This window comes from Manacus candei, unplaced genomic scaffold, assembly GCF_025592945.1.
Source record: "Manacus candei isolate 608988 ecotype Guabito, Panama unplaced genomic scaffold, ASM2559294v1 h1tg000028l, whole genome shotgun sequence".
Classification (NCBI taxonomy): Eukaryota; Metazoa; Chordata; class Aves; order Passeriformes; family Pipridae; genus Manacus; species Manacus candei.
Window position 1 is genome coordinate 758,654 of NW_026138076.1, and position 21,946 is coordinate 780,599.

Sequence of the window (21,946 nt, forward strand, 5' to 3'; positions counted from 1 at the left end):
AGATTTCTTCTTCTAGCCCAAGCAATGAGCTTTCCATTACTTCCTTAGCAAGAATGAAAAGAGAGGGCAGACACAGTTACAGGAAATGTGTGTTTCAAACATGCCTATAGAGCTTTGTTTTGTATTTTTAAACATGCAACAGAGCTCAGCAGATCAATGCAAATGGAACATGTTTTATAGCGTTTTGCTGTAAAGAAGGAAAAGCGTCCATCAATGCATAGTGCTCCCTAAGGAGCGTAAATGGAGACTGGGAGTCCCACTGCATTAGCTGCAACGAATTTCTTCCAGAAAATAAGAAGATAGGAGTACTAAGGCATGAATACTTGATGTGAGAGAGATGCTTGATTTTGTCTGAATGTTTGGGAAAAAATGTTTACAAGCTACCCAAGGCTATGTGAAGACTTTGCCTAATGCCACAAAAGTCAAGGAAACTGAGGAAAAGATTATGACACCTAAAACTGTAGTTACCTCAAATTTGAATTTAATAATAAAAAAATTTTGTGCAAAGTCATCCCCATTAAACGATTTCCTCTGAGTCCTCAATTTTTTTTCTTTCTTGCCAAAAATTCACTTGAGACAACCATATGTGTTTCACACCTTATCCACCTCCAGACTGACAAAGATTTTTGACTACCAAATGAATTTTTGGTAAAATGAAGAGAAGAGTCCTCTTCAAAATTCTGCAGTAGTAATTTCCAGGTTAAAACTTCAGGCTCAGATTGAACAAATACTGCAGAAAGCAACTTTATAGATAAAAAGCTTAGAACTGACACTTTTACTTATGAAACTATACAGATCACGAGAACCTCTGGGGTTAGTCACTGTTTTTTTGGATGTACTTTTAAAGAAAGAATGAAGCAAAAATACAATCACTCCACAATGAACATGCATATTTAAGAATTTCATGCAAAGAAACCCCAGAGATAATCCAATATTCAAAATAAAATATTGTTTCAAACCACTTCTTTAAAGCTTGTCCCGGCAGGAAGCAAGCAAAACACAGAGTACAACAATTTCCAGAAATCTGACAAGGAGTCCAACAATCTTCAGAGAAAGGGAAAAAAAAACCCAAATCCTACCAAAAAACCCCTCACAAAAGTACAGACTGAGCTAAATTTACTGGCACTTCTCTTGCTGGCAGAACTGGGCTGGGGACAGCCTAACAAAGGGCTTCCTCGTGGCATTCTGGCTTTTTTCCTGGTTTTCAGCAGAAGCAGGAAGTGCACAGGCAAGTAGAAACAGATAAAAGTTGGAAAATGTTCATTTAACTTTTGAACAAACCTACACTGGGGGATGGAGGAGGGAGCAAAGTTTTGAATTCATGTCACCTCTACGGAGTTCATCTCCAATGTGTCCCATGACCAATCTTCAAACTGTGAATTCTGAGAAAACCAGTTGGCTGCACACTTGTTCATCTTCACTCTAACCCCTGGTAATCTTCACCAAGGGCCATGATCCCACATCAGTGGCATTGCAATATCCTATAACCATTGGATTATTTCACACTCACCGATTTCTCCCCCAATGTGTACATTTTAGCGTTGACAGTACAAGGTATATTCCGTACTCCCTCTTGAACTTAGCAGGTTTTGACAGATTTATAGAAGGACAGATGGCCATTACGGGCTGAAGGCTGACAAGAGGCAGTTCAGAGCATTGTTAACACACTTGCACAAACTCTCAGCAGTGCAGCGCTGTGCAGAATGTAATTCAGACTATAGCTTTTTTATTGCTGCCTATTTTCTTTTGTCAAAAGAGCCTGCTGTGCACAGCAACAAATGGCTGCCATTACCCAGAATGTAATGGGTGTCAGACAAATCACGTAACACAAACAATCAAGAGTATGTAGGTCATATTTCAACAGAGCACAACCTTAGCAATATTTATGATTACTGCATTGAAATGTGCTCTATAATAAACAAGTACCTCTACATCACTCACACTTATGTACTTCTGCACAGCAAATCTGTTAGAAGTGGTACATACTCTACAATCATCCCCCCTAAACAGCCTTTTTTCTTTTTAAAGTAAAAGGCAAGTATTTTTTCATGACATGCTATGAAACCATTTTCTTTGTAGGGACTTTTCCTTAATTGAATAGCTTTGGTAAATGGTACGTTTGCACTTTGCCTTGCTCTGTCTATATACGACGAACTCACTCAGTGATCTTCTGCTTGAAAACAGCATACATCAAACTGTCAGCACTGCTGCCAAAGCAGCACCATCCTCCCCGTGTCTGTGCAGCAAAAGGTGTTTCCATGTGTGCCAACTCTGCCACCTTGGCCACGTGACTTCCTTCCAGGAAAGTCTCTAGGAGAACGAAACTACGTTTGATACATTCCAAAACTGCACTACAAAAACCCCATTAGTAACTCATTTAGCTCAGCTAGGTTGAAAAGCAGAAAATAGGGGAGTGCCTTTGCATTAAACGTGACATCTGGACTTCTTAGGACTGATCTGCAATGCTGTTTTACGCAGACACAGATATTTCTAAATCTCTGCTGTAACTTAGCATCAAATGTTTGATGACATTTGTTGTGCTTTGAGGGAGCTGATAATTAATGTCTTTTGGGGAACGCAGCCCTGGAACCTTTCTACATGTGCACTGGGCTTTTGAGAGGCATTGAAAATGAATTCTTTCATACCTTTTAAGTTTGAAAATGGATTGTCAAGGGAAACATTATTTAAGGTTACTTAAAACACTGAACACAAGATAACAGTTCAATTCGGTAGGAGAAGAGCTTTTGTGAGGCATGAGATTGCAGAAGCCAGGAAAATACAATAAAATTAAATAATCATCATATAATAAAAAACTACATGCTTGTTGAGTATTCAGTTTAATCCTGTTGTCAGTGCTGCACAGAATAAACACAGATGACTGAAAATATCAAATAATTTACTAGAATTTATTACCTCTGGACAACTCTCTATATCTCACATCTCATTTTATCAGAAATCATTCTGAGGCCAAAGAAGTTCTTATATGGCAGATTTTAAGTATTTGTTCTCACAAATAAGAGGTAATACAAATCTAGAGGTGGGCAAATTGCAGGTATTAGTATCCTCAAGGATGCTCATGAATTGCAATTCAAGTCGATTGTGTTCATACAGCCTTTTCTGTCATCTTTTTGGAGAAGTCAAATTTTGCACCCAAGACTGGTGAGGAGTTTTATACTACGATAAATTACAGGGAACTGTGTGCAAATGAGAGACTTTTCACCAAGAGGGCAGAAATAGCCTTTCAGTTACTGATTGAGCCTTAGGCTTGTAAACCAACTCCACGTACTTAAATGGTGGCTTTGAGTATTCAGGAGTGAACAGTTTAAGAAGACACTGAGATAACAGAGAGAGATAAATTAGAAGCCACGCCATCTAACATCTGGTATTCAGAAATTCGGCACAAAGTCTAATACAATCAAAATTTTAAAACAATCATTGAGGAGGTTTTGATTGCCAAGAGAAACACTGCCAACTTCAAGAAGGTGAGTCATCCTCCTAGTTCCTGGGCTTGCAGGTGCCCCCTCAACCTGACTAGTAACAAAGGGCAAAGAGGTCCCACAGAATAATCCCATGTTTCTGGAAAACATTAAAGAGGTTCATGCCCATGGTCTCTTAGCAAGGCACTGACAAAGCAGCTGCCTGTGGAAATAAAGAGAGATGAACCTCTTCTGAGCCTCCTACTCAGAATGAGGTTCCCCTGACACAGGAAGTTCATTCTACTACATTATCATCGCCTAGGACTCCCTCCATATCATGATGTTCTGGTCCATTTTCCCTAGAATAACACTAGAAATCAGCTTCAGGAGTTGGGATTTTAGATAGCAATTGACTTATTCCTGTATCATAGGCCACTCACTTAAAGCATATTCAAAAAATTCCTATGTTTGGTGTGAAAACACTTTAAAAAATATTTGTTCCTTGTAACTTGACAAATCAATGTTTTGACAGTTTTAGGGAGGACAGAATTACATTCATGACTAGTAATGAATCTGCTATAAAGCAAGATATAGCAATAGAACAGTTTCAGTTTGACTTTAGATACATGAATCCAAAATGTGTGTGTGACGAAGATTGATGGCTCATGTGGGAAATGCTTTTATTTATTTATTTTTCTACTCTATAGTTAATTCATCAGTGAGGGAAGTAATGTTGTTTTCAGCAGAGAGATCAAGGGAGCTGCTATTTATATTAAAATACTTTGTGCTTCGATAGTGCAAGCAGTACTGTTAATGGTCTTTTCAATTCAGTAGTGAGATCAAGGCAACTCCTATTTAAATTATAATAAATAGTGCTTGTACAGTGCAAGCTGCCCCATATAAGGACAATGAGCAATGCGGTTATCTGGATATAATTTGGAGTTGCCTGGGTCTCACTAAAGAACTTCAAGGTATTATCAATCACTAATGCCACTATTTTTTTTTTAGTTGTTTTTTTTAACTGAAGTGGGTCCCAGTTCTGCCATGATTTACATATATATGCTATAAATTCTTTGGTACTCCAGGTTGTTTCTCTTATGTACTTTGCTTCTGGCACAAGCAGACTCAGGACATAAGACACTACCGCAATACAAATGATTTAAAAAGTAAGACATGCATCTTTTTATAGATTTATATAAATATAAAAATAAAAATCTATGTGTATGTGTAGGCAGAGATTAACAGAGCTACTAAGTGATCACCTGAAACCTCCTCACCAGGTTGTGAAGACCAGAGCAAGTGCAACATGAAGTCCAAGAGCCACCATCATGTACACTGCTTGGCAACACTGCCCCAGCTCGCTGGCCACATACATTCTACCAACTCTTACTTTTCCTGAATATCATCAGTTTATTTTCTAGCTAACTTCTATTTACTTCCAGAGGGAAAAAAAATCATAGAATCACAGTACAGCATTCCTGTTCACTGGATATGCATCCAGTTGTGCTGTTTTTCACAGCTTCTGATGCTTTTCATAATGCGCCAGTTCTCCTGGTTATATTGTCCAAGGAACTACAAAGCTGTTTTGTTTCCTCCTCTGTGCACAGCTGATGGAGTGGAATGAATTTCGTAATACCAAGACCATTCCCATTGCCATTATGGACGCAATACTAGAGGACTATCCAGGGGTCAGACTGACTCCCAATTTCTGTCTAGTCAGCTGATGGGAAGAGCAGGCTGCTGACTTTTTGGCTGGGAGAAAAAACACTGCTTCCTTCAGTGATTTCAACGGCTGCTTGTACCACTCTGCTGTAGTCACCTCGTCTGCCCCTTCCTGTTGGCAGCACTAAACACTGACTTACCCATGTGCTTACAAATGGGCACCCTGGTGCAGACTTGCTCTCCAGTAATGATAAAAGAGGCTTCTCCATGCTTCTGGCCTACTGATACTGAATAGGATTACCCTCCTGCACACAGTGAATTTTGCCATGTTAGTCATGTTAGTTTTGCAAACAGAAGGTGCATTGGAGGGACGTTTCCTTTTGCCATGAGAAGAATGATTAAGACTGCAGGTTTCCAGGACACAGCAGAGAAAAGTGTGCAGGTTTTAACGCTGAACTAATGAAAAAGTTTCAGAAAAAGTGAAGTGATGGTTGTTGGGAGGTGAAAGCCCAGTATACATACACAAACCCAGCCTGCTGACACTGAATTTAGGGCCATGAAGCTGATTTTTGTTACCCGAAGACATATTTTGCAACGCACCCCTCCCCCCATAATGCTCATATATCATAATGATCATATAATTTACAATCCACTGTTATCCTGAGAGAAACACATTCCAAGAACATCTCTTATTTTTCAATATTACAAAACAGTCTTGGCAACAGCTCAGGTGGAGCTGAATGTGTTCTCTTGTGCTTGACTCTGGACACTTCAGGAAAACAGACGCAAAACAGAGTTCAGAAGAAAGCCATAAAACAGATCTAAGTCTGCAGGAATTGACTTCAGCAGAAAAAAGAGCAGATGAATTAAATGAGTGATTAAATGGATGATGCATGAACTAAACCACTACATGATAAAAAACCTACAAATCTTCAAAAGGTACAAATCCAGGGATCAGAAAGGAGGAAAAGGATAAAGGGAGGTTGTGTGAAGTGTGTTAATGGAAGAAATAAAGAAAAAGGAGGAACACAAAATTAATACCAGTTTTAAAAATTCCCTCTAAGCTATGGAATAGTTTTTCAGTGGTAGAGGAGAAAGCTGTTATTTGTGACATATTAATCTAGAATTGACAAAGCCCTGAAACATGTAGTCATGTACAGCCCTACAGACAGACTGGAGACAGACTGGATGGCATAACTTTTACATCTGTAACATCTATTACACCGTGCTGTGGGGTTTGTCTTTGAAAGATGGTGCTCAGCAGTACACAAATCTATGGGGAAATTGAGAAGTATAACAGATAAATGGTTTCATTCATATTTTCTCAGAAATTATGCTCTCCTGTGTAGTTTTGGAGACATATTTTCAAACACATTTCTTCTCAGGTAACTGTATAAAAAGTCAGTGCGAAACTGAAGTTAATCTACTGGAGACACTGTGAGATCTCAGTGTACCTGTGGTATATTACAGTGAACAAACACACACGAGCCATGCTTAAAGGAAGAGTCAGCACTCTGCATTTCTCACCTGCAGTTCCAGAGAGTTCCACACTTAAGGTTTGTTCAATAGTCTTGTTCTCAAATGGGGAACCCTTGGGATCACTGGAAGACAGGGCACATTTATAAAAACAAGCTGAAATGGAGTTGCTGTAGCCAAAATCTACTGAACCCCCCTCCCTTTTATAAATGTTTGCACTTTTTAGTACTTACTTTGGTGACTCAGGTGTCAATGGAAGTGATAAACTTGTTGGTTTGGCTAAAGGAAAAAAGGAAACAATTATGGCATATTTAAACAGTCTGTAATGAATACTATAAACATTTCTTTTTATTTTGGCACTGGAATCCTGTGGTAGTCAGTTAGGGCTGAACTTTGATATTCAATTGCCATTTTTTATATCTTAGATAGATAAATAAAGAGACTCATCCTGATTCCTTATTACTAGTACCAAAAGGGCACTTAAATTTCAACAATTATTTACATCAATTACTGTACCTCTGAAATGCAGTACACAATCCAAATGCCAAGAACCTTTCAGAAGAAGAGTGGTACATCTTAAAAATCAATGAAGAACTCTACAGGATACACTGTGAAAATGTTATTTCTCTTTGAGTTAATTTAGACTACAGTTCACGTTTTATTTGGAAACAGGAGCAGCAGAATAACTACAAAGTAACAGAACGCTATGAATATTCAGTTAATTTTACTTCTACAATATACAGTTTTATATATAGCACTGAGAATAGGTTGTTTCTGCGAGGCCAGAGTCCAACCAGTTATAGTCCAAATTTCTGAAAATTATCCTGCAAACTATGACAAGCCATGGACATAGTCACAGATGGTTAAAAATGGGGTTGAAGCTCTCAGCACTACAATCCCAACATACGCAAAAAACAAAGCTCTGGCTATAAAAATACAAGTCTTTGTAGCTTTTATTCACGCAAAATTGTATTTTCCTAAAGCAAGCCAAGAATTAGGATATTGTCATGCAACTACAATTCCTTTAATTGCCAGTAAAATGTTTAAAATTAAAAATTATATTACTTGCAAATTTTACTTTTCAGAAGTTAGATAGATGTTTTAAATACAAAGAGCATTGTAGCAAGAACAACAGCAGGGGTTCTCTTCTGCAGATTAATTAAGACAAAATGTTCCCCTTGAACACTCCTGCACTGCAGATCTTTTGTCCAGAATGTCACTACTGCATATTTCATATTCATTCTAGACTTGGAGCTCCCATTAACATGAAAGGATTTTATATGCAAATTGATTACCTTTATAAGCTCTAGAGCATTCCTGAAGTAATAGTACATTTTTTAAAAAAATTAACCCAGTTCTGAAGAGCTGCATATTGTTTCTCCTCCTCCCCGTATGAAAGTTAAAAATGGAAGCTCAAGTGTTCACCTGGGGTTCACCTTCCTCAGAAGTCACTGTCAGGGTATGGAGATGCACCTCAATGAGTTATTTGTTTGATCCATCATGGTCACTGATTTGTGTATAAAACCAGGTGTGATGTTAAAACTGAACGTAACGTGACTCATCTTTGTGCGTAAGGCTCTGGAATAAACTTATATACAAAGGCTTCTTTTTTTTTTTTTGAGGATAAAAATCTACATGCCTTTACCCAGTTTAGGTTTTTTTAAGAAGCTGAATGTGTAAGAGCTATTTAAGCCTCCAAAAGGTCTCATTCTAGCTCTTATAAGCCCCACAGAGTAGTCCCGCATCAGAATATACACATATTAAATTCTGAAGCACTGAGGCACAGTGCAAATCTGTCAGAGATGGGCACAGAACCAAGGCATTATCTCACACTTGCATGTATTAATTTTAGGCAGATATCACTGAGCAATCCCACTGAGAAATTCGCATACCAAAACACCCATTAGTTTTCTTACTGCTAGGCAAGGGTTTGACCAAACACTCTTCCTGTAAAGGATTCATCCTCCCATACAGCTACTGATAGTGTAAATATTTAGCCAAGACACTATCATTTTCCATGGCGCCTGTTTATTAGAGTTCGAAGGTCTACTGTGGTGTGGTTTTTTTCTTATAAAAAGGGTTCACATCAAGTTGCTTATCCCTGTAAATTGAAAACATTCAGGTTCAAAAGAACTAAGTTTCCTCATGGGCAAATTTCAGTGCAAAACCACAGATGATCTTTGGCATGAATGCCTTTGTGGACATTCCCGTGGGTCTGCAATATGCTTGCAACAGTAACCCTAAAGGAAAATAACATTTGACTTATCCTTTGTGAGCTTTTCCTAACTGAAAGAAAATATCAGATCCTGATTATTTTTAAAACAGAAGGAGACAATTTTCTTGTACTTTTGATTATATGTATGAAACCAATAACTGCAGGTCTGCAAATGTCAGTTAAATTTGCAAGGTTGATTCTGCATGAATTGATTGTCCAAGTTGAAAGCTTACATTCTTATATTTGTATTATATGCAAATCCATTGATATTGAAGTTATATATTGGTGTATGAGGCAAATTTGCTGAAAAAACCAACATTTTAGAAGCCTGTAAATTAAAGTGCAGGAATTAAAGAAGAGAGTAATTTCTCTCTACCTGCAATTCCACCTGCAATACTGCTAAAATCACAGTCATCTGTTAAACACTGGTAAGTTAGCTATATGTCCCTTTGGACTTTCCTAACCTCTCCTCCTTTCCACAACTCTGCATCCCCTGACTCTTTGTACTGAATCTACACAGTTGCCTCAGCTGGGGAACAAAAGCAGCTCTGATCTGAACAGAAAGATTTTTTAATCCGTATTTATGTGTGCACACACATCTATATATCTGTATAACACACACGTGTATATAGCATGTTACACATGACATACTTTATCACCTACCACCCTAGCATCCAACAGTGTTAGTAAAGCCCCCTGTAACTTCTGGCAGTTCTGTGTTTCCATAGCACTGCAGCAGTAACAGTCCCAGGTTCTACATGTACAGTTCAGTCTGGATTCTGCTGTGAAGCATGCTGCCAAAGCCATCCAGAAGGAGTGGTAGTTGGCATCAAGAAGCTCTAGGGGCACTTGGTTTTCTTTCTTAGAATTAATATTGTTCAGATAATTTGAGAACATAATGGAGAAATTCTGACACTTAGGATGTCAGAATGTACAGCTGCAAGAACGAGACTCAGTGGCGGGAAGGGAAGATTATTAAGTTTGCTTATACTTTCTAGTGCAGAATGAAAAAGTAGAATTGATGGATGCTAAAAATGCAGATAGGAGGGAGGGGAAAAGAAGAAAAACCATACACAGTTTACAACTGCTGCTTTAAAAATACCAGAACAACATTTAGGGTCATATCCTGATCTCTGTTGCAGCCAGATAACTTCCATTGACTTTAGTGGAGTCATCCAGGATTTGCACTGATGTGACTGAGATAGGCACCCCAGATGCCAGGCCAACATAAACACCTAGATGTATTTTAAAGTAACAGTAACTTTAAAAAAGCTCCCTTTGGGCTCGTAAGCTTTTACAGCTTTCCTTTATCTTGGGAAAACAGACAGGGGAAGAGGGGGAGAGAAAGTGAGAGAGGAGGCTTTAAGTTCTTGCATCTCTGTCATAGACACTACTTGTAATATAGACCAGTTCCTTACGCATCGAGGGATACTAAAAGTCAACACAAGGGTTTAGCTTTGGCCATAAAGAATTCAAAAATGAGAGAGAAAGATCAGGATGGTAGCTAAACTTTCAACTATTTATAAAATAAAGTTACAAACTGGCATTCCAGCTTTAACAGGAATGACACATTTATTGCTTTCTCTGTAGCAGTGAGAGCACTATTTATTGTCTCTTTAGGACTATGCGGCAGGTTAACAATGCCTTCAGTTTTACACTAGCAAAAAAGAAAGAAGCACACTAATGAACTGGCCTGCCCAGCTTGTTTAGGGGTGTAATGATTTCTTAGCGGTACAGTTCTCTGTGAAAAAGTATCTCCAGCTAGCTTGGTATATTACCATGTGGTATTTGTTTAACTTTTTTACCTGAGATTCTTTTTCTGAGCCTGGGGGCAACAAATAAAGGATTAAAATAGTCTAAAAACTAAATCTACCTAACTAATTCTAACTCCATTACACTGTTTTAAAATTGTTTTTACACAGAAGAGATTCTGGATTTACAACACTAAGCCAAAGAACAGAGGTAGTATCAAGGGTATTCCCAACCACAGTATTTCAGCTTCCCTGCTGGTACCAAAGCTGTATTCTGCAGTCCCACACCTACCTTGCAGATGATTTGTCTGAGACTGCAGATGGGGCTTCCTTTTGGAGGTGCATTTCTCTTTGCTGCTGTTCCTGTTCTCTGCTGGTTTGGTCTGAGGAGGGTCATCATTTGTAGTCAGATATTTGAGAAGTTCAGAGCAGGGACGTCTTTGAGGCTTTTGCTGTTGACAAATGCTCTTTGCTTTATTGCTCCATGAATTCTCAGTCTTAAAAACAGGGTATAATAAAATAAAATAAAATAAAATAAAAACTAAAATTAGCGAGCTGAACCTTATCAGAATGGATATAGGTTTTCTGAAGAGATGAGATTTTCAATGAAGTGTTCAGTCTAAGTGTACTAGATCTATGAGCTGTGAATAACTGTTTGCAGAACAAGGAAAGAAAATTACATTTAAAATTCCTAAATGACATTTATGCAGCTTTTTATTTCATTTCTCCTACATTGCAATGTTCCTACTCAGCAACATGTAACTAACAAGACCCTACAGCGCCTTTACTGTGAACAAAAAAATAAGCTGGTTTAAACCTTAATTTGCTGCTGATTGCTTGACCCAGTATTCACAACTCTCTTAAGTACCCCTAAACAGTCCGTTTTCAGTTACAGTGAATGGCAAGACAAACATTGTTTAATACTGCCTGCTAACAGAATTATGTCAGAGCCCCCCATTCTATCCAATTAACGTCTAATATACATTTTTTGCCAAGAATAAAGTGTCATTTGTCTTAGCTCAGACAGCTGGTAAAATGGCAGTCCCGCATCCTGGAGTCACTCATAAACAACACCAACCCATCAGCAAATTTTATCGCGCTCCCTCCTACTCTGTGTATCAATAAAGCAGGCAAGAGTAACAGACGGTGGGACTACAACTGAACTCTGCCAAGAGAAAAAGCATAAATGAAATATTCAGAGCATAAAGGAGCTCAGGTGATTTTCTGGAACCTAGCCTATAATCCATTCACATTTTTTTTAAAGCAGTTACAAGACAGTAGGCAGATTAATGCAATACATTCAGATCTACTGCTTATTTTGTTGCTGAAAGCATAGAAGACCTTGTTACACTTTTTTTTTCCTTATTATAAAGATTAAGTTTGTACCTTAACAACCACAGGGCTTGTTCTGATCCTGTGATTAGTGTTTGCATGGTTTTGTGTGCTGAGACCACTGCATTCATTGTAATTTAGCTGAGTGTTGGCTGGAGCCAGCAAGAGCTTCTTAAGCTACAAACACATCGGGGAAAGGGAAGTGGAAGGAAAAGAGTAAAGTTATGCATCTTTATGGATTAAAATGACTTATCTACATTTTTTGCATAGTTACTTAAAATTAGCTATATCAATTTCAACAATAAACTAGAAAGCAGGACTTGATATTCCTCAAGAGTAAACATTTCAATTTCTTCTGACTTGGCAGCACATTTCTGCTCCCTTTACTGCAGTATACTGCAAGGCAAGCAGAAATGACAGGAATCTTGGATTTCTGAATCCATGGCAAAATGAAATTCTTGGTGATCTGTTTGACAGAAGAGGTTTCTGATCTAGACAGAGACATTAATTTTAACAGACTAATGGATACAGTGTCAAGATGCAGGTATCTGGCTCTGCTCCCAGTGATAAGAGGCTTTCAGCAGAAACAGAATCAGGTCTCGAACTAGATTTACTGAGCAAAATGTGTATAATGTTTCACCCACATCCTCACCCAAGATTCAGTTTTGCCCTGGTTAGCACTAAGTTGGTGCTTACTGGTCAAATCAATGTTAAAGGCACAAAATTAGCCCCGCATTCCACCAGACTCATTGGGCCTTTCTTTACAGATCACCAAAAATGACATCTAAACATACATAACAAAAAGAGCCCCAAGAAATGAAATATAAATTAAGAGCCATTACCCTGGCTTATACCAATAGAATGATAAGCAAAAGTGTCAGCCCCATTAGCACGTCCCAAAAACAATATTTTCAACAGCATTTTAATAGATTGCTATATTAATCATCATAAAGCTATTTGACTATTTGATGGGGGCTTTTTTCCCCCGCTTAATTTTCAGTTCTTTACTTGATTTTCCTCTCCAGTCTAAATGAAAAGTCCAGACCTTACTGTGACTACATCATACCCATGCAGCGGGTAGCCAGAGGCACATCCAATTCCTGTTAAACAGTAGGAAGGGTTCTTACTAGAGACGGCTCTTCTGCCTCCTGAGTTGGAGGGGTGCCGTCGGACATTGGAGAAGGGCTAGCGGCATTTTCGTTGGTCACATCTCCATCTGTCAATGCATCAAATGAAGGCAATCCATCCTCATCCACAGGGATGCTGTCCAGTGTTTCAGTGAGAACAGCTAGCAAGTTTGCTTCGCTCTCTTCATCTATCTTCTGTGGGAGAGGACAAAACAAAAAGAGGAACAAGGTGAGAAGAGAAAAGGAACAAAAACGATGCCTCTGTATGCGAACAAGCAGACAACACTTAGTTAAATCAGCCCTTGAAACAGTAACCTGCAACAGAATCTCAGAAGATGTAATTAGGTGCAATAAAACGATCCATCTCTGTTCCAGAGAAATCACTTTGCACCTGTGGTGTATTGCTAGTTTGCTTTTCTTCCACAATTCTTTTTTTTATCAAGTGTTAACAACGATAAGTAATCACCCAGGGATTGTATTACAGGATATGCCTAAGATACTGACACCTAATGATGGTGTCAGCCCAGGCTGTCTCTTTCTTTCTCTTTTCAACATTGAACACCAGCTAATTGACCTGACAAAACTGCAAGAATCAGACAGCTAGTCAGGAAACCAAAATGAATCACCGGTGAAATATGGAAAACCTTGTTCACACACGAGGTTCAGTGTAAGTGAGAAAGGGTTTCCTTTCCACACTTCTGCAAATCCTTGCTCCAAACCCAAATAAACAGCTTCTCATTCCTGAGTATTCTTGCATAAGAATAGCCAGCAGGACTCATATTATAAATGGCAGGCTGTTTGGGTTTCTTTTAAAGATATGTACTAGGTCAGTTATCTTTGAAGTTGTCCTTCTGAATTACGTCATTTGCGTGCTCAATGTATGCATTTATCTAATTCAGACTGCAATTATAAAAAGTAGATTAATTCCTAATCAGATGTGGCTGTAATGTTAATTTATATCTTATTTCAACAAAAACAGTTCTTTTTGTCAAACTGAGTAAATTTAAGTGCCTTCCAATTTTTTAATGAAATATAGTCCCTGCTGTATATTAAGGTAGAGATTTTTTGAGTACTGAGAAATAGAACTGTGTAAAAATCATTATATTTATTTTTCAGAAAGATTGAAAATCGATCTTGAAAGACCAATTATCTGGGATTCCTAGGCTGATCCTAGTACTATTAAAGTAAATGAAAAGCCTTTCACTGATTCCAGGGATACTAGCTTCAGAGTAGTTCCATCATGCTCCATGTTCACCCCATGAAAGGACTTCAGCTAAGTTCAAATCTCAAAGTTTAGAAGTGAACTTGCAAGACAAATGGCATCAGTAAGACAAACAAGTATGAAAAAAAAAAGAAGTTAGAAAAGGCAACAAAACATTGCCAAGTTACACTACCAAAAAAAAAATTAAAATCATCAAGTGAATCTGGGTATCCCCTTAGCATGACTTTTTTTCAGTAATACTTTTATCTAGCAGACTCCAAACAGAGATGATCATAAACCACACAGATAATTGCTCCTGCCAGGCTTCTCTGCCAAATCACACCTCACGGCTTCTAACATAAAAGCTGTCTTTGAGCTAGAAAGCTAAGGCAGAGCACAAACTGTACTGGTGCTTACAGCATCATCTCCAAGAAACAAATAAATACTCAGGCAAGCTACTGCTAAGGAGAAGCACTTACTTAAAAGGCCAAAAGGCTTTTTGGTCACTGAGAAAAAGTGTCCAAGTTCCAGTATCAGGTGATTTCCACCATACCAAGCAGATGCATGCACAGAGATGTGATTATTCAGAGTGCAGAGGATGGAAATGACAGAGGGGAGCCACCTTGCAAATAAAACTCACATCCAGCTTTTCACAGCCACTTTCTGAGAGGAAAAGAGGAAAATTATGGTGCCCCTTCTAGAATAGTAAGAAAAAGTATTATTGGGCAAAAAAGCATTTTAAGTGCCAGTGTTTCTTCCCAATGGCATTTCAAGCCCCTTGCAGGCAGTGGGATAAATGGTGTGAGAGCCAGCCCTTGGGCCTGGGGTGGCCGTGAGGGAGTCTGGATGCGTGACCCCAAGCCCCACACCAGGAACTTCTTCAGCAAGTGTAGCTGGTGGGGCAGCACTGTTGAGCCCTGCTGAGCCCTGCATCTTAGAAAGCTGACAACTAAGCTGGAAGTGTTACTATTTCTAACAAGGAATGCCTTCTTTAATAATAGCATGCCAGAAGAAATCCTGATATTTGCTGTTAGCTGCTCAGCTCTCATGCTTTAAACAGACATTCAAGTGTGCTGACATTCAAGAACAGAAAGTTGAGTGGACACCGATCCTCATCACAGCAATTTCAATTAGTTTTGTACAAGTTTCAACATTCAAACACCCCAGAGAAAGCAGAGGATGTGACAAAGAGGACTCTGTTAAACAATTAATGTCACTTTCCATTATTGCTTCAGTCCCAATTTACAGAGCAAATAAATCAAAGTCACCACAGATGAAGCACACTAGCTGGCTAACACGTCTATTCACAAACGGCATGGAAGCAGGAACACATTAGTAAAGAAAATGACATTGCTAGATAGCCTTTTAAAGGTTTAACTATGGTATTGCTCCTAATTGTCCTAAATTACTGTTTATAAAGAAACACAACTATCAGATACAGCAGAAATGGTGCTGAAGGGAGATGTGGAGGGAGAGATGGTCAGGTACATCAACAACTGAGCAATAATCACTGAAGCAGCAGCTTTCTCCTTTGCTATTACAGCCTGAGTCCTGGTGTTGACAGCACTGGGGAGAAGCAACTCCATGGCCAAACGCAGGCTCTTTCACAGTTTCAGGACTGTCACTGCAGAAGTTCACATTTCAGACTGGCATCCAACCTGCTCATCACACAGGCACAGTGAGTCAGAAACAGCTGAGCACCTTCCATCTATGCCGAGGTCAGAGGATGCACTGTATGCTCTCTGGGACTCACTGCACCATATCCCTAACTTGAAGCAGGATCTCACTGAAAAGGTTTGCTTCCATCTAAAGGAGTAAATCTTAAGTATTTAGACCACCTAAATGAACTATAGTGTGTAAGTAAAAGGGGTGGAGGATAATCTCAAATGTAAAGCTGCATGGCAAATACATGCAGTTATTAAACTCTTACGAAAACAATTTATAATGACTGTATCTTGCTAACTACTGGCTCTTTTCAATGCAGAAGCAGTTATGAATCACTTCCCAGTCACAGTGGATGAAGTTCTTAACATCGATGGTTGTTAACTCAACATAAACATGTTGGGGTCAGAAGTTTTTTGCTCTCTGTAAATTTTCACCCAGACGAAAGAGGCAAGGAACCCAAGTATGTCACAAAATGCATATGCTTCCATGTTTCTGACATCAAAAATTTCCAGTGTATCCAGAATGCCATTAAGTCTGAAACAAAATAAAATTTGGTATTGGTGTCACTCTGTACTGGCGAATGCAAGAGGGGTAAACTGCCAGAACCCCAACCAATCCTCAAACATGAGTGATCTAGGAGTCTAAAGACCATGAGAAGTTTCTAACTGGGCTATTCTCTGCTTTTACATGCTTTGCTCTAATCCTTTAATATTTCTACAGCACTAAATTCTCTCTCTGAAAACACTTTAATAGTTGTGTAACAATCTAATTGGGTTTCTGCCTTCAGTAAAACGCCTCCAGAGATATTCTGTCTTTGGCCAGTGAAATGAGTTGATAATTTACCCACACAAAGGTATTTAAATCCTCTGCCCCTGATGATTCTTTCTCTTTTGCTTATTCTGACTATTGATGGAGCTGGGTTCACCTTGTGGTTAGCATTTTAATCTGTAATACCTGTTCCTTGTCAGCAATCCATAGAGGCCACAGACGCCAAAGACTGAGCTGTAACAGAGGCTCATCCACCTTGTCTTTCACATGCATCCCTTTAGGGTGCATATAGTGAACAATGTTGTGATTTTTCTTTAAATTTTCTTCCTTTAAAAAAGATCATGCAACATTACGAAACCACTGTCATTACCATCAGATTGGGTTCAAGAACACCTAGGCAAACTTGACATTCACAAGTCCATGAGCCTGATGGGATGCACCCACAAGTGCTGAGAGAGCTGGTAGACACCATAGTGAGGCCACTTACGGTCATCTTTGAGAGGTCATGGTGATCAGGAGAGGTGCCTGAGGACTGGAAGAAAGCAAATGTCACCTCAATCTTCAAAAAGGGCAAGAAGGAGGATGCAGGGACTTACCAGCCAATCAGCCTCACCTCAACCCCTGGAAAGGTGATGCAGCGCCTCATTCTGGAGGCCATCTCTATCCACATGGATGACAAGAAGGTGATCAGAAGTAGTCAACATGGATTCACTAAAGGTAAATCATGCATGATGGATCTGATTGCTTTTATTATGAAACAACTACCTGGATGGATGAGGGGAGAGCAGTGGATGTTGCCTACCTTGACTTCAGGAAGGCTTTTGACACTGTCTCTCACAATATCCACATAGGCAAACTCAGGCAGTGTGGACTGGATGAGTGACAGTGGGATGGACTGAGAACTGGATGAATGGCAGACTCCAGAGCACCGTAATTAGTGGCACAGGGTCTAGGTGGAGGCCTGTCACTAGTGCTGTTCCTCAAGGTTCAATATCGGGCCCAGTACTGTCTAATTTATTCATCAGTGACCTGGATGAAGGGGCAGATGCCTCCTCAGCAAGTTCACTGATCACACAAAGCTGGGAGGAGTGGCCAATATCCCACAGTGCTGTGCAGCCCTTCAGAAGGACCTCGACAGGCTGGAGAGATGGGCAGAGAAGAACTGTCTGAAATTCAACGAAGACTTCTGTAAAGTCCTGCACCTGGGGAAGAGTAACCTCATGCACCGGGACAGGCTGGGGGCTGACCTGATGGAAAGCAGCTCTGTGGAGAAGGACTTGGGGGTCCTGGTGGACAACAAGCTGTCCATGAGTCAGCAGTGTGACCTTGTGTCCAAGATGATCAATGGTATCCTGGGGTACAGTAGGAAGAGCATTGCCAGCAGGTGGAGGGAGGTGATCCTGCCTCTCTACTCAGCCCTAATGAGGTGCACCAGTTCTGAGCTCCTCAATACAAAAGGGATATGGAGCTCCTGGAGCCTGTCCAATGAAGGGCCTGAAGCATCTCTTATGAAGAAAGGCTGAGGGAATTGGGCCTGTTCAGCCTCATGAAGAGACAACTGAGAGGGGACCTCATCAATGTCTATAAGTATCTGAAGGGAAGGTGTCAAGATGATGGAGCCAGGCTCTTCTCAGTGGTGCCAAGCAATAGGACAAGAGGCAAAGGGAAGAAACTGATGCACAGGAAGTTCCATCTGAATATGAGGAAGAAATTCTTTACCGTGTGGGTGACTGCGCACTGGAACAGACTGCCCAGAGAGGTTGTGGAGTTTCCCTCATTGGAGATATTTAAGCACCATCTGGCTGCAATCCTATGCAATGTGATCTACAATGACCCTGCTTGAGCAAGGAGGTTGGACCACATGACACATTGTGGTCCCTTCCAACCTGGCCCATTCTGTGATTCTGTGATCTCTTCTCGAAAACCTTGAAGCCAGCGTGCAGATGTCCTGACTCAGGACTGTAGCTCCTGCCATCATCATGGGTATCCTGACTCACTCCAGAAAAGGGTCAAGCCCATCTTTAAAAAATCTTTTCAAACTGTTAATAGTATCTCCAACATCTTCCCTCTGTTTGACTCCCCTCTGCCTTTCATTTGTGATTAGTACGTGCACAACTTTTGCTAACTGTATCTCAAGGAGTGAAATCAGATAATGAATGATGATGCTCTGAAGTTTCTTTACTGACAATTTGAGTAGTGCAGAGGCCCGTTGTGATTCATACTGAAAGATTGGGGTCTAAACTGCGTTATTAATCCACAGCCCCGAGGAGCTGGGAGCAGTGGCAGCTTGCCACGTCTTCATAAAAAGCCCAGGAAACTTTGGGACAGATCCACAGCTGGTAGAAGCTGTCACTGCTCCAGCAGCCCAGCTTGGTAAGCAATTCAGAGCAGCCAGGTGTACACCAGAACTCACAAGGGATCACCATTTCAACATTATCGACTCATTTCTCCTCAGTAGCCTGTGATCTATTCATAGCACAATTAACAAAGAAAATAAAAGATTTTCCTCCAGCTGAAAATATCTGAGCAATCTAAAAATACTAATACATTATGACACTACTTTCAAACGCACAAAATTGACTTCTGAGTACATCTGGGACTTCCAACAGGATTTAATTCCTTAATGACAAATTTTGGAATATGAAGGTCCTTAAGATTCATACTACTAGGAGAAATGAGGGGTGCAGATTCACCCCTTTTTGCACATAAGGATGCAAAGACACCAAAAAGTTCATCAATACCACCCAGGCCCTGAGCACCTCCTGTCCACAAACAGGTAGGAGTAGGGGCAGATGGTATCTCAGCCCTGGCCCCACAAACCAAGCTTTGCCACATGAGGATAAGCAGCCACAGGCTGGACAGAAGCACAGGGAGGGTAGGAAGTGTGCTGGTATTCCTACTCCTGACAGACAAAAATGAGAACGGAGGTCAAGGATGGTGAAAGGGAAGAATTACAGCCCAAGCTTTCCCTCCTCTGGAGCAGAAGGAGCCAACCTGCCATGGCACTGGCACAGACAGTGCTGTCATGGTGATTTTTCTGCCTCTTCTATGTGCTGTCCAAGGTAACTGCCTCCTTCTCCTCACCTTAGAGCTGGCCATACCCAGCACCAAGCATGAATTAGTGGTCCATGTGGAGAACCACTTGTTCCACCTTACCAGCTCACAACTAGTTAGATGCCACAATATATTTTGAGAAGTATCTCAGCTTTTATTTTACTGTTCAACTGCTTTGCAAATCCTTAGGCATCCTGTGCTGTCTTACAGTAAAAATTCACATGATGCATTTGCATTAGAACGTTTTTCCAAGGTCTGTTAGTCTGGTCCCCAAGAGACACTCCCATAATTGAAATGCTTAAGTCCAGAGCTATCAATTATCTTTAAAAACAAAATGGAGTCCCACTAGGAGAAAATTACAGCCAGGTTTCTTTATATGAAGTAGAAATATGGGGATTAATTATCACCACCCCTGTGCAAATGCCTTTAGGGTATGGAAAGGAAACAAGAGATCTTCTTTTCTTGAAGGAGACAGCTATATTCATACTTTTCACATGCACCTGCAAGCAAATATCACTTGAATCCAGAGTTTGACTTCTGCTTTCAGCAGTCCCACTGCCCAGCATACAGATCATGGATATATCTCACCTGTAGGACCAACCACATCCCCGTATTTATGTAAAAACTTCGCTCCAGCTGGATTCCTGGAGATACTGTACAGATCTGAAGCAATGTGCTCTACCATCCTGCTCTCCTCCCAAACAATGTTAAATAAACAGTGTGATTCTACATAATGCAGGTGTTGCAATGCTTAACTTCCAGAGCTAGGTTCCTGGAGGGGAACAAACCCCCAGCATCACTCCCAGGGACATTATGGCACCACTGGAAGGATGTGCACAAGGTCTGCAGGCTGAAGGAGATGGGAGCACCTGTAGCATCCATTTTCCCCTTCCCTTCTTAACAACATAAGAGTAACAAAAATATTATTATTATTATTATCATCATCATCATATCATCATCTCATCATCATGGCTAGGCTTTGCGAACGAAGATTTGGGAAGGCTCTATCCACATTTGCCACAGGCACGCTGGTGGCTTATGAGGCCAATACGTGACAGACATATCCGATTACATAAGGCACAGCAGAAAGACTCCTTAGATGGTGTATTCTGCAAGACACGGTTCTTTCTGCGTTGCCTTTTTTTCTTGAGAGTGATCCTGCGTGTGTTCTCAAAGGAGACAGCAGCGTTATAGATGGTGTGTCTCCAGACCTCCCGACTGGAGGCCAGAGTAGACCAGTTATGTTGATCAATATGGCCAAGGCTGAGATGTTGTTTCAGGGAGTCCTTGTATCTTTTCTTCGGGGCTCCTCTCATGCGGCAGCCAGTGGCAAGTTCACCATAGAGCAGGATCTTAGGGAGGCAGTGGTCCTTCATCCTGGAGACGTGTCATCATCATAATCGTTAATATTAATATACTCAACATGTTGTTTAATTCTCAAAAAGTTCTTATGTTTAATCTTGGTAACTGAACTCAGGTTGCTTTCTCTCTGAGAGACATGCTCGCCTGACATCGTAAAACTTCTGTCAAGTATTTCGTATCAAAGCATCACAACACAAAACCACAGCACAGGCCATTTGCAAAGAGGTTTTTCTTTAACATCATGCCCTTGATCACCCAAAGTAATACAGCCATAGCTCCTGTGAGATGGACTATCTTTTCAAGTGAAAAATCTAACCTTTCTGCTCTAAGTTAAACATGTCAGTTTAAAAGAGCCTACTAAATATTCGTCTACCACAAAGTCACTTTTTTTATTGCTTCTAACAAGTCGTTGCAGTTCAGAAGTTTCCATTAGAGCCTGGCAATTAAGTTTCTAATAAATTGAAGAGCAACTAATTGACTTACTCATCTCACAAACTTGAGGATCCAGCTAACAACCCATATCTTAAATCTTCTGACCAAAATTCATCCACTTTTTGCAAGACATTGCAATTTCATTTGCGTAAACTGCATCTTTCCCCTCTATCATAGTAATCTTTGATTTTGGGGAAAAAAGAAAAGAAAAAATAATCTGAGAGCAAGCTATTGTGCCACTGACTGTGTTAAGGGGACCAGTGATAAGATATTGCTGGAATCGTAACTCTAACCCAATATTAAAAATTTATGGTAAGTGAAACCACAGAATCTTTGGAAATGCAGTCAATTTGACTCAGTATCAAAAGGTCACTCTATTCAATTTATACTTGATCCTGAGATCAAAATTCTTGATATTGAGAAAACACTTGAAAGCAAATCATCATCAGTTTGGGCCTCAACATTTACTGACTACATAGGCTAAT

At 40.0% G+C, this 21,946-nt stretch overlaps 1 protein-coding gene across 4 annotated transcripts in view; it reads right to left on the reverse strand.

Annotated features, from left to right (window-relative positions):
- Positions 1 to 21,946, reverse strand: part of PPARGC1A (PPARG coactivator 1 alpha) — a 367,739-nt gene that overhangs the window by 19,707 nt on the left and 326,086 nt on the right. For 3 of the 4 annotated variants that reach the window (XR_007904882.1, XM_051789837.1, XM_051789839.1), the window contains exons 3-7: positions 12,980 to 13,174; positions 11,907 to 12,029; positions 10,813 to 11,017; positions 6,788 to 6,833; positions 6,606 to 6,679 (exon numbers count right to left, since the gene is read on the reverse strand). Coding sequence is in view for 3 of the 4 variants with exons in the window: in XM_051789837.1 (XP_051645797.1) it covers positions 6,606 to 6,679; positions 6,788 to 6,833; positions 10,813 to 11,017; positions 11,907 to 12,029; positions 12,980 to 13,174 (643 nt within the window). In the remaining variant the exon portion in view is untranslated. Of the gene's footprint in view, positions 1 to 6,605; positions 6,680 to 6,787; positions 6,834 to 10,812; positions 11,018 to 11,906; positions 12,030 to 12,918; positions 13,175 to 21,946 lie in introns of those variants that run through there. The other variant, XM_051789840.1, reaches the window with a different exon arrangement.